The following is a 13,837-nucleotide window of genomic DNA, read 5'->3' as shown; positions in this document are numbered from 1 at the left end:
GCTCGATCACAGTTCGTTTCAGACCCAGTCATTAGCCACTAATAACCATTTAATAGAGAAACTCTTGTTATCCCTCCTAAATGAGGCTTGATAAGAAATTTGTTAATTGACAGGAAACTCAAACTTGCAGCGGTCCATCTGTTTTGCCCGAGTATTATTCACTCTCCGTGACTGTGTGTGTTGCTTTAGCTACTGGACGGGGTAACCCCAGTCACTTGCCTCCTCAACACCTGTGTTTACTTTGGGGCCTCGGCCCCCTTGACCCAGCAGCAATCCTTCACTCACTCAGGAGATGGAGCGAGGCTCCAACCTCCAAATATGTGCCGTCCCTGCACTTTTACCACCGTGTGATTCCTCTAAGACTTCCACGATGGAGGAGAGGCCAAACGACTCGGGTAAATTACAACCCTTTCCCCAAGTTCTAGTAAATGCAAACATCCAGATTCTCGGAGCTCTCTCACTGTGATGTGAGGCTCAGAGCAGCAGTTGGCTGTTTGTCCGAGCCTGTTGTGGCTGCTGAGGCTTCTGAACTTGCTCCTGGAAAGGAAAGTTGATCGGAGGAGCCATTAGTGTAAAATATAACCGAACTTGTCTTCTTGTTGGCCACAGCTGCAGACGGGGCTGGATCCAGTGAGAGTGAATTTTCTGCAGTAATATTAAAAATGAAAGAAACAGATTTATTACTGGAGGCCTGCCGGTTTCAAACCTGCAGGTGTTGTGAGGGGAGGTTTTGAAAAAGATTATTTTCTCTCCCTCAACTTCTGTGTGATGAACCTAAACTCTTTCCTCATAAACAACACATCTGTCCTTTTCTTTTGATCAGATTATTATATTTCTGATTCAAATCTTAACTTCTGCTTCCACCAAGGAGGTTGTGTTTTCAGCAGGATTAGTGCAAAAATTCTGAATCCATGTCTTGAGCATTGTGATATAAGGTGGGTTTATGTGTGAGTGCATGAAGTTAGGGGCGGGTCCAAGTCCTTTGAATCCAGGGGGAGGTGACTGGTCAACTAGTCTCAGCTGTGCCAGTCCCTCCCCCCCTCCCCCCGGTTCACCTGGAGCTGCTCTCTGAGCTGAAGGAGCCTCCTGCTCAACTTTTTAAAAAAATATCACGTTGTCATAGTTCACCTTTTTTATTCCCTTCATACGTTTAATTTTGTTCCTGATATTGTTCATCATTTTAATGCTGTATTTCTAAGTTCCCCTTAGTCCTGAATTGTTTTAATCCGGTTTTAACCCCATAAAACACTTAGATTTAACACTGTAGTTTATAAAAGTGCTGCAGTAATAAAGTTTATACTGTAGCTGTAAATGAACCAGTGAATTTGTCAAAGTTACTATAAAGTTTCATGTTGTTGATTTAAATGAGGTGAAAATAGTTCAGGTTGTGGTACATTTACATATACAATATAAAATCTAATATTCTCAGTCCGGAGCTTCATATTCAGAAGTGATTTCTTCCTCCAGCGTCCTGTGACTGTGGCCCTTCTGTGTTTCCTCCTGACACTTTCCGTTCCTCTGAGTTCCTGACCGCAGCTGAGAGGTCACCAACGAGCTGTTTACAGCCGTACAAGACGTTAACTGGCCGTGGAGCCGAGGAGAGTCGTGCACAGATCCGTTCTGAGCGCGTGCTGTTGCTCGTACCGTCGTGTTAACTGTTCAAATATTAGTGCCAATGTTGTTTCAGGTGTGGATACGCTTGTGTGTGCCAAAAAATCCGTACTTCCATGGAACCGGGCCGGCCGAGAGTGTAAGAAAAAGCCGCCACGGTTTCATATGAAGTCATAAAACTGTGATGTGATCGGTTCCCCTGCATTCAGCTGTGACATCCTGACACGTGTCATGTTTCAATCAGTTTTTTGCTGCTCTTATTTATGATGTTTTGTGTTGTGAGATTTGCTATTTGGAGAATTCGGGAGTGTCCTGGGAGCTTGGCAGGTTTCGGTGAAGTGCTTAGGCTGACATATTAGAAGCTGGCTCGAGTCTGCCTCATGACTCTGACTCTGTGTCACGCTCACTGTCTTCTGCCTCCTGCATATTAACTGTAGAAAGGTATTTGAATATTTCATGAATCACACATTTTTCCTCCAGCCCTGGAAACTTCAGTAGTGGCGTTACAAATATCAAGTAAATTGAAAGGTTCGGAATCATCGCAGGTTGAAAGAAGCTTCTATAAAGAACCTTTAAGTCTTCATGTGACGTTTTTCTCAGGTCAAGAGAAACATTTCAAACCGTTTGCATGTTGTCTTTTCCAGGACACTGGCAAGTGCAGGAAAGGAGCTCAAAGATAACTTCCTGAAAGCCCTGGCAGAGCGAGAGGAGGCCAACCGCAGTGGGAAAATGACTGTGAGTACATTATTACAGCACTCCAATTGCTACGTAATGGGATTCCCCTCAAATATTCCTGCAATTCCATTAGTTTGGGAACAAAATCCATACTGTGTCAAGTGGAGTGGAAAGGCCCTCCCTCTCTTCCACGCTCCAGAGCCCATGAGAGGCGGCCGCTCGCCCTCCTCCCGGCCATAAAACTCTGTTTACCAAAGTCCAGCCACCTTGTCCGACGTGTGCTTCTCACATTCAACAGCCGTAATAATCTTTAAATGAAAGCCTGCTCACCTGAGGAGCCAGGGTAGAAGCCTGTGGAGGTGTTAATGATCTGAGGAAGTGGCTTTTAGTTTCTGTGACGGGAAAGTGAAGTTGTCAGGCGCCTTTATTCTCCTGAATGACCAGCAGGGGGCGACTCCACTGTTGGCACCTTTAGAAAACCTTTAAAACCTCAGTAAACACTTTACCACCAAACAGTAGGATGTTTATGCTTCTTTATGAGGCATGTACGGGTGGTGACTCTAACCTGTTTCATTCGGTATTACCCTCCACAGCTTTATCGTTATACCGGCTTCCCGTCGGAAGAAAAGCTAACTCACGGGGAAAATGTCATTTGTCGTTTTTTGACGTCATTGGACCAAGAGGGAAGGGTTGATATCTGAGATGTTTTGGTTTCATTGGTGAATAGTGGGAGGAAGCAGAGATGTGTCTATCATTTGAAATGTTTCACTAAAGGGCGAGAGAGTAGAAAACGTTGGTGTTTTGCTGTTCACTGTTCACATTGACACGTCTGTAGTGGATCTTTTCAGCTTCACGAGCACAGGAAGGTGTATTTTATAAATCATTGGCATCGTCTGCTTGATAAAACTCGGATGCACAGGGGAGAGATTTTAACCTCCGACCACGAAGCTGAATATTTTGAGTCCAAACACGTTTCACACCGTCCTCTGCGTCCTCTTGGAGTGTATGATGAATGGAATATGTTCCTTCAGAGGGATTGTACAGTCACCGGGCTGCAGGGAGTGTTGGTGTTGATGACACACTTGATATAATTCACTCCCAAGATGCCCGGTGCTGGAAGAAGGGAGTTTTGTTTGACCTCCGTTTACCTGCAACCCCCCCTCCCCCTCCCCCTGTGGGATTTGCAATTATGAGATCACATGGAGTGCAGTGAGGGGAGCAGAGGCAGTAACACCAGAAGTTCTCCCACTGGATGTCCACTGTGTAAACAGCACCATGCAACAAGCCCACTGTCTCCCTGCCGCCCCGTCTTTTAACTTTCTTTCTCCTTTTCCTCTAAAAGAAACCTCCTGTGGAAGATTAAGTGATTTTTCAAAGTATCACTTCCTGTATACAGAAACGAGAGCCAGAGCGAAAACAAGCAAAATATCATGTTGTGTATTCCCAACATTGTTTTGCTGACATGATATTTTCCCACCTCTTCTTACTCCTCATCTCTTCAGAGCTTCTCCCTGGGCTGAAGACCTGGATTGGGGACGGTGTTTATTTTCCTTTGAGCCGCGCTCTGTTTAAAATTGAACCCACATTGGTGCACTTAATACCTCGTCCCTTTGAAACTGTTTAAGTAACAGCTAAACTTAATACAGTTTGACGAGGCTTGACCTCATCGCTGTGTTTACATTACACAGACGTGCTCCAGACAACATTGTGCGGACGTACAGTAAAACATGTGTTGTGTGTTGTTCCCTCCGTACGCAGTGTTCATTTCTGTATCTTGTTTAATGCTTGGAATTGGAATTTGCAGGTTTGCATTGGTATGTTTGGTGTTTATATATATGATATTTAACATTCTAACTAAGCTCTTTCCCCCCCTCTCCCTCTTATCTGTCTTGCACCTGAAATCCTCTTCATGTCAGTGTCGCGTTACTGCCTCTAATCCTCCATAAGGTCCGATAATCAGACCACCCAGCGTCACGCGGTATCTCCCACACGTTAAACTCTCTGAAGGCCTTTTGTCACACATGACTCCGGCTCCTATCGGCCACGCTCCTCCAGCCCCAGGATCACTCGCTCCAACACATTCCAGCAGCTCCTCATCCCTGCACGTTCTCACTGCGCCCTAATGCAAAGCAGCCCTCGTCCAACAAGTGGTTTCCATCTCCACCCCCCTCCCCCCCTATTATATTTTATGTTTACACATTATTGTTATTTTAGGCCTTTAGGTCATTCTGTGTTTCGGGCTGTAACGCACCCACCGGCAAATTCCTTTGTTAAATCCACACGGTAAGTGATTTCAAATCCAAACGAGGCGGTAAACTTTTACTGTCTTTGTTGTAGAGTCGGCCGGAGTCTCGGGTTTCACCTACTTAATTTATCATAAAGGGTTCGTCACTGTGGTGAAGGGTCGCAGAGACGCAGAGAATCCTCCGCTTGAGTCGCACAATGGACGAGGAAAAAGAAAATACTTAGAGCTGAGTAATTGGCATTCCTTTAAATGGATGACATATTCATTGTCATCTTCCGCCCCATTCATCTGGGGGGGGGGGGGGGGGGGGGTCGCTCCTTTGTCCTCCTTTCATGTCTGTCTCAGCCTTTCAAGTCCGGTTGAAATTAAACCCGTCAGTTAATGCACTCGTCAGGTTATTCTGTCTTTTCCACCCTGCCCCACATACAAGAGATTGATAGCAGACATGACTCCCGATGAACAGAGCTCATCTTCCCTTTGTGTGCGGTCCCTGCCCCCCCCCCTGTTCCCTGCCCTTCAGAATAGAGGCAAAAGGCACTGAAGCCTATTTTGCATTGAAAATATTGACTTTGATACATTTCTCCTTCCAGTTTCCTCATGAGCTCTCAGTTTTCAGTTTGCAGAGGCAGCCGTCCGCTCTCTGGGCTGAGCTTCCAGGCGTTCAGTGCCCAGCCTTCATTGTGCTCTTACTCCCTCGGCCCTGTTGCGAAAGCTGCTCTGCTGCCAAAAGTCACACACAAACAAAAGCTGCACCTGGGCAGCTCTGGCTTTATTTGCACTGGGTTAGAAGTTAAGTTTTTTATCAAATCCAGGTCACACCTGCACAGGATGCCTGAGGGTGTCAATTGTTTGTGAGGCTCACATCTGAAACTGAAGGTGTGCTGCCACCACCCACTCGGCTCCCTGTTTGTTTTCAGGTGTTTGTTAAGAGGCTCTGACGGTGTCAGTGTGAAGTTACAACACATCAGACTAATGCTGAACTGATGTGAATGAGCACAATGTAGAGCAGCTACACATGAAGCCCTGAGCCACTTGTAGGGTTCTTACTTTTAGAGATTGTGCCTAGAGACACTTCAAGACCAACAGGGACTGAAATAATAAGATGTTTATATTATATTATATAAATAAGATAAGTTAGAATGGCATTTTCCTCCATCGAGTCCCAACATATTTAAACCTGCTTGATTTGGATTTTATTTATCTGCAACAAATTGACCACACTTACTCACACAACTCAACACAACTCCCTAAACAGTTCTGAATTTTGACTTGAGCATTTTTGTAAAAGAGCCCATTCTCACAATGATCAATCCCAAAACTTAACGGCTTCTTCCTGAGCCCATGTCCCATCTTTACACCAAATTTCAAGGTAATCTGTTCAGTAATTTTTGCGTAATCGTTCTGACAAAAAATATCTGAAGCACTTATTAATTATCAGTATTATTATTATAATTTTGTAGTTGGCAACCTTCCTCAGAATGTAATTTACATCTGTGAGGCTGTTATCTAGATACGTGGCAAATTCCCAGCGTAATGGGATTGAAACCACAAACAGGTTGGGAGACAAGTTCATAAAACATGTCCTTTGTCATATTGAATATTGAAAATATTTGTTCAAACCAACTACATTAATTTAAGAAATGTGATTAATAGCTTGTTTGATGAAAATATATTTCATCAAGTATTGTTGAATCACTCTTATTCTTTTACAGATGACTCTTCTAGTGACTGCAGAGCAAATTGGTCTTTGTTAGTAAATCTCCCCTGAAGAGGTGAACACACGTGTTTCTCACTTCAGGACTAAAGCCATCACTCACTGGGTAACAAGAGGAAACTTCATTAAAACAATGCAGCTGGTGAAGTGCCTCGCTGTGGAGTGGACGTGTTTGCCCTCAGCCCCAGAAGCAGCAGGACTGTCCAGAAGTCAGTTTGTTGTGTCAGCGGTGAAGAGGAACCACAGGGAGTCGCATTCAACCTGTCAAACCCGGCAAACAAGGAGAAATGATTCTGAGAAATCACCCGCAAAGATTTTTATTACTCGCAATTTTTGGTGCGCAGTTACACAGGAAGGCCTCATTAATGTGTCACACATAATGAGAGACATTTTACATCGCTGTAAAACAATGAGAATGTATGTGGGGAGGGGGGGGGGGCAGTAATCACTGTTACCTTGTGCACACTCCATGGAGGCATCTCAGTTCTCAGGAACAGTACATTTCCTTTCTGGTGAAGTTGAGCCGCAGTGTGAGCAAGCGGAGACATTTTCCCACGGCCTCATGAAACATGGTAATTCACACCGATCTAGAAATTCCTTGACAAATGTTGTATCCGCTTTAAAATCCAACGTTCAGATTTGGCTCGGCTGTTCATTGGTTCTTTTTCAGAAATGTTAATAGCGTTTAAAGGGACTTTGGGGGCCAGGGGCAAAAAGCATGACTTTTCGGAAACTGCCTCTTTTTAAAACAGTCTATAATATCATTTTTTTTATAGATAGTTCAAACCACCATATCACACACACATACACACACACACACACACACACACACACACACACACACACACACACATTTAAATATTCTTGTTCTCAACCGAACCTCTACGTGTTTTGCTGCAAATTGGTAGCATGGGTATTTTCTTCCATCCCTGGTGTAGGTGCAGTCTCCTGAACATGGCGGATCATTGGTGGTTTTCTTAAGCTGTTGTTAAGTAATCAGCCTCTCTCCAGCCCCCCCCCCCCCCCCCCCCAGCTCAGGCTGCTCTGTCGACCCTGTCGTGAGGCCCCTGTTGCAGGAGCAGTGGTTAAAGGGTTAAAATGGTTCAGGCTGCAATACAAAGATATCTCTCTGCCGTTTGGGAAGTTTCTGCTTGTTTGTATAATACAGAAACTGTAAAAGTGGGAGTAGATGGTTTTATTCACGAGTGACGTACAACTCTATACATTAGCTTCTGATACTTTTTTTGCATAGATTTGTGAATGATTTTTTTGGTAGGAATGGAGACATGTTGCCTTTTGTAAAGAGAATTGTTCTTCACCAAAGTAGAAAAATACTTATTCTAGATCTAGTAAGAGCACTGAGGAGCTTCAGAAATATGTCCCACTCACTTGAGAAGAATTTCTTGGGTCTAATTTGACTGTTCAGAAATGATTTTCGCTCTCCTGCCCTTTTGAGTTGTGGAATTTCGCTGGTTGGCCTGCGCTGCGTGTCTCATGGCCAGAGGGGACATCCTGCATAAAGGAAGTGTTTGTCTTTGGTCTGTGGACCCAGCGAGTTCTGTATTGATAAGCTCCTGTCGCTATAGATAATAAGGTGGTCAGTCATGCAGCCCAGAGATCAAGTATAGCATTGAAATTAAAGAGGAATTCCCAGCCCTATTGCGTTACAGGCCGTGTGTGTGTCCCCGCTGCCCGGCTCCTTTGTCCTTGTCACGGGCAGTAAAAACAACAATGGCAAGTTTGATTTCAAAGCAGCAGGACCAAGGTGGACAGTCTTTAGAAAGGAGCGAGTCCCGCAGAGCTATCGTATGACCTTGACTTGAATGGTGTCACAGACTCGTGGAGAGGTGGGGATACAGCCCCGACAGTTTGTGACCATCTATCAAGTGGAAAACAAGAAAAGCTTTTGTCCAGAGGGGGGGGGGGGGGCATCCATTGTGACATATGAGAATCAGCTAATAAGCATCTATTTTTATATTTTTAAGACTTGATGTCAACCCCTGACGTGATATATCCTGAAAGAAACCAAACAGAACAACTTAACAACCTTGAGTTATGTTTCCCCGAGCTTCGGGCCGGACGACTCGGGCTGCACTTTCTCACAAGCGCAGGTCTCGGGGAAAACCATAACACTGAAACTGTGAAATATTACTCTTGGCTGATTGCAGCGCGTGGATTTCATGGCTAGTGTCTTATAGTCTATAAAAAGAAAATGGATAGCCAAAGCATTATGTGTTATGTTAGTCCATGCAGCCAAAATGGCAGCTGTGCCCCTCTCAATGCAGCATATCTGCCACCGAGGGATTGAGAGAGGAATGAGGAAAAGATAGATTAAACCGCCCCTCACGTTATATACAATCGTCTTTTATCTCTTGATACAAGCGATAGAGCGCTAATAATAGACAGGGTTTAATCCAAATCATACCTATTTGAATCGTTGAGTCTGGCTTTCTTCTGGGGAGACGCAGCTTTTCTTGAATGAGAGTGTAGTGAGTTACAAAAGCCAGATCCAGTGAGAACATGCCCAGTGGCCATTTGGAAACCATTCCAGAGCGGATGGTTTGTTTACCCGTGAAATCACACATCAGACAATACGTCAGGCCGATCCCAGTGGCACTGCCCACCTCGCCGCTCCAGGATGAGCCCCCACTGTAATGGTTTCTACTGCCCCCCCCCCCTCCACTCCACTCCACATGAACAGCTGCTATTGTCCAGAGACGTCGCCCCAAAAATGTGGCCCCTGGACCCTTTTCACAGCAAATGAAAACGGATACACTTAATCTAATCTCTCAGGGATTTTTCCTTTTTTCTTCAAATTCGTTGGGAGCACATTTGGTCCGCGGCCCGTCACCGTCAAAACAATCCGTCAGCTCGGTTTGCCACTGGGAAGATGGGCAATCATATTAAAGTGTCTGGAAGGAAGTCTCGCATTAAGCTGAAGCCATCTGGGAGTCTGGATGAACTACATTCTGCTCGTGTCCCCCGTCTTAAACTGGCCCCGCATCGGACACAGTGGAAGATTTACTGGGAAGGAGATTATTGAAGGGATTACTCTATTTGCTTTTGGTATTAGGGCAGTGTCTTGTGTTCTGTCTTGTATTAATATCTCCTGAATCGCATGGAACCAAGAGCACAGATCTGCAGGGGCTCACTTCCGAGTTGTCTTTTTTCTACCACAGTTGAAGAGAAGGAAATACTTCATTAGGATTAATCCGGTGTATTTATACCTCAGCCAAGGAGGTTGTGTTCCTGTCCGTCTGTTTGTTGGTTGGTTTATTTTAGTTTTGTTTAGTTTCTAAGAACGATTAACCCCAAAAAAACTAAACCTATTTCCACGAAACTTGGTGGAAGGATGTGTTTAGCTTTTAGTGGCCTGAATATTCAGTTTGATAAATCAAGGTCACAGGCTTCTCTCTCCTGAGACGTTCAAATACGATCCTGTGCAGTGAAGCAGAAACTGTTCATGGCTGTAATCAATCTCTATTTACGGCCACATTATCTTTTACATTCCTTTTTATTTGTATTTTTCATAGACTCATGAACTGTGGTATGTTTTTACTCACCCTCCCATCCGTGTATTAGGAAGACACAGCTACATGTTAGGGAGGACGGAACATCTGTGTTAAATACTACCTAAAGGTTTCAGGCCGGTCCCTGGAGGAATGTGCACCTGCCATGTGCAGGTGGTGTTTTTTAGACTCCTCCGGCTCAAAATCAACACTTTATGTAACAGGTCTCATAGCGAAGCTGCTTCACCCCCGAGATGTAGTTACTGAAATAGATTGACATTGAAGAGAATGGATTAAAAAAAAAACGAGTGTAAAGGAATTTAGATAAAAGCCCGATAAAGAAAAACAAAAGATGTGGTTTTAATGACGCTCCCATTGCAGCCATGCATTTCTCCCTTTGTTTATATTTCTTCTGCATCGCGTCCTTCTTACATCATGCCTCTGGATTTCTCTCAAAACAGTGATTAGATCGCTCCACTTTGTGTCTGGACCCCTCTTTTTTTCCTGGCCTCCTGTTGGGGAGGGAAGCCAAGTGTTACTGGACTGAACTGGTGAGACTCGGTATCTGGTCTGACCGGCTGCAGGTGCAGTGTCTGGGACATTTATCTCTTTAAACAGCTCCTTAACCTCCTGCATCTGCTTTTAAGGAGACAACACGTACACTCCACTGACCGAAGGGAGGAGAGGACATCAATCTTTTATGGATTTTTATCCAGCTATTAGAGAAATGTAGAAAGTTCTGTTTGACCAAAGACAGAAAAACAACTTGGTGTTGAACTACTGTAGGAACAACTGCATTAAAACTTTAGATAACTTGATGTTAATGAAATCTCAATGGTCACAGACAGTACAACAACAATTAATGCAACACTGTGAATCACTGTGGATAAACACACTCTTAATTAAAACAAGCTGTAGTTTGTGGCATTAACACAAAGACTCAAGAACCTGGCTGAGCAGCACCTGAAGGCCTCTTCCCTAAAGTTAACAACTTCTCTGCCAATTCCCAAACCTTCATAACTTTTCTCGGTTGTAATTATAAATAAAATAAAAGATCATGGGGAGACGTTAGCACATTGTAGATTAACAACGGCTGATGTGCAGTGGATGAGCTTCAGGCTTTTGCTGTGAAATCCCGTCCTGCAGTTTCCTTTTTCCTCGAGGGTGAAACATTCAGCCTCTGTGTGAAAACGACTTAACACTTAGCGACGTGGACGATATGGTTAATTCCTTAAAACACTACCAAGGTTCACAAGGTGATCATTTAGGCTAACAAGCTCGCCCCAGGAGTCGGGGAACGATCCATTTATGGTCAAAACACTGATACCCAATCTTGGAATCCAGCTTATCCGCCTCCCTGCAACATATGGAGCACATTCTTCAGAATCTTCTTTGTTTTATCACGACACTGGACTGCTCTGGCTGTGTATTATTCCACCTGAGTAAATACGGGGCGGCATCTCTTCTCCTCAGTGCAGCGCACATGTCTTCCAGAGGCGTCCGGCTCAGGCTTCAGCCCGTGTTCCTCTTCTCCCCTCAACTCCAGTCCAATAACAGTCCAGTCCCCTCCCTGCTATCTGAGAGCGAGTCCAGGAGTTAGTGTTTTTGATTCGTATCCTGAGAGACCAGCTGCTGTTGATGGACAGTTTCTCATCAGGTCAATGTCAGAGTGTCTCTGTCTCTGTCCCACAGAAATGCCAAAGAACTGAGCTCATGGTTTAACTTTCAAGCTTCTTAAATCTGAGCAGGCCAAATTCCCTGCATATTTTCATGTCATTGTAATGCATATTAACACATGTATGAGGTTCCTGCCAGAGAGACATGCAGATGGTTTGAGTCTCTTCACAAGTACCAGGGATTTTACATATTTTATAAATATGAGCTACCTGCTATTTAACTAAGCATAGTTTGTGGTCTGTTTTAATTAAATTGGCTTATTCATGCATGTTATCTAAGCACCGCACTTATTGGAAAGAAAATGTTTTATTAGAAGGTTAAAAGCCAGAGAACTGTGTATAAGGTTAGTGCAACTCACGTAGTTTTATATAATTTATGTAAAGAAGATGAAAATTAGCTCAAGGCAGCTGAGGCTCATCACAAAGGGCCTTACCCAAAGGAGACGTCGTAAAACAAGAATTCCCAGTAATTAGTAGCACTGATGTAAAACCAATCGGACCCTATCACTCATGCTATCTGACACTTAAGGCTGCCATGTGTCACATATAGGTGTTGAAACTGATAAAGGTATCTGCTTTAATGAGCCTTGTTGGAAGGCAAACAAGCGTGAACCGTGCACGCCCATATTTGTCCGAAAGGCAATAGGTCACCTATTAATCTCACGAGAGATAGTGAGCGCTAAGGCCTTGTTTGTGATGTCTCTGCTTCAGGCTCCAAAATATCACTTCATGGTGTCTCAGGGTTTTGTTGAATCATTATTAGATGTCCCGCAGTTTAAGGAGTTATTTATTGTTTGACATGTGATGTTCCAGGTACAAGTAGAACGTGTCCTCTGGTGTTCGTCACTGAGTAACAACATGCTACCAAATTGTACAACGTGTCTTTTTCATTCTGTGAACTCTGTCAGTCCAACCGTCACATCGAATCCTCTCTGGGAGTTGTTTACGTCCTGGTGTCATTTGTTGAGAGCAGGTGTATGAAACGCTCAGAGGGAGGAGGTGAAGAGAAGAGGTGTTGACAACATGCTGCATGAGCCCCAGAGGTCGCTGCCTGGGTTCAAGCTCTTGGTTTCAGGCCTCTGCAGAACTCACAGAACTTAGGTAACACAGCCTTATAATCTCTCTCCACTTTGCACCACCATCATTTTGGTAAAATGTGCCAATAACACAAAGGTTCCCTAACTTTTCAGCCCCCCAACCCCTAAGATAACAGTGCTGGAGACTTGTGATCCTCATGGAGGTGGTTGATACGTACAGAGGATATTTATTCAAGCACAAACATGTATGTGCAGGCGTCCTAATCTTTCCTGCCGTGCTGTAAATTGACCTCCTGCAAGTGATGCTGTTGCTTATCTGTCATAATCATGTGGGCTCATGTGAGGACACAGCAAATCACAGGGCTCATGATGTGTGTTTTCTATTTGACAATTTGTTATAATCTATTCTTACAATTATGGCTAAAATACTCTATTTCTAATTGTTTTAGAAATTGTATTCGCTGTCAGGAAATCCTCACACGACCCCCCCCCCCCCCCCCCCCCCCCGGTGTCTCATGACCTGGGGGAGGGGGGGGGGGGGGGACCACTACAATAACACACCTCCAGATTCGTTTACATGTTGATCTAAACAGTTCGTCAGGAAGTGCTTTATTTTCCTGTTGCAGTCATTTTGGTTTGGTTGAAATGAATCGAGGAGGAAGTTGTTCATTAGATTATTTAGACTGAAGAAATGACAAAAGGAAACTGTCACACCAACGCTCACCTGGTTTTAGAAACAGTTTTAAGTCCGGCACAGAAACCGCAAGTTTTTAATAAATAAATATGTTTATTACAGGAGCTTAACACATTTGTCTTTGCACTACACATCACAAAGACGCACACAAACACAAACCCAAGTAACGTTTGGCCACAGTCACCACAGCGGCTCGCCAGAAATCACCTGCTGCTCTAACTGTTTACTCTGGTCACCTACAGAGTGGCCGGTGCAGCAGATAAACCTGGTCACCGCAGCGTTCAGCCGAGCGCTGCTGTTTACTTTCCATCCGGTCCTCTCGGTCATGTTCTCCATGCGCCCTGACCGAGCTGCCAGCTCAACTTTTACTCACCGGCCGTGTATTTCCAGCCGCCATCTGGCCCAGCTGATATCACAGCGGTGACCTGGTTGTAATATGGATACCCCCCCCCCCCCCCCCCTGTTTATCTCATCCCCGGTGACGACGTAAGAAAACAAAATCTGCTCGTCTTTCCTTCGCAGGGAGAGAATCTCCTCCCGGCCGGCAGAGGCCAGGGAGAAGGTGAGAGAGGACAAACATGTTTCCACTACCAGACGTGTAGCGCTGCTCTTATTGCTTCGGACAATGTTAGTGTTGACTTACACCGCAAGCCCTCCTTCTCTTCTCTTTTTTTTT

General features: G+C 44.5%; 1 protein-coding gene across 1 annotated transcript in view; it reads left to right on the top strand.

The window, feature by feature from the left end:
• The window catches only part of cfap299 (cilia and flagella associated protein 299), a 62,426-nt gene that overhangs the window by 12,208 nt on the left and 36,381 nt on the right, over positions 1 to 13,837 (top strand). Inside the window, exon 3 of the mRNA XM_062381352.1 lies at positions 2,256 to 2,346. Coding sequence (XP_062237336.1) covers positions 2,256 to 2,346 — 91 coding nt within the window. The remainder of the gene's footprint in view (positions 1 to 2,255; positions 2,347 to 13,837) is intronic.

Source organism: Platichthys flesus, chromosome 3 (assembly GCF_949316205.1).
Source record: "Platichthys flesus chromosome 3, fPlaFle2.1, whole genome shotgun sequence".
NCBI lineage: Eukaryota > Metazoa > Chordata > Actinopteri > Pleuronectiformes > Pleuronectidae > Platichthys > Platichthys flesus.
Note: the sequence above shows the minus strand (reverse complement) of the source record. Positions and strands in the feature narration are given on the sequence as shown.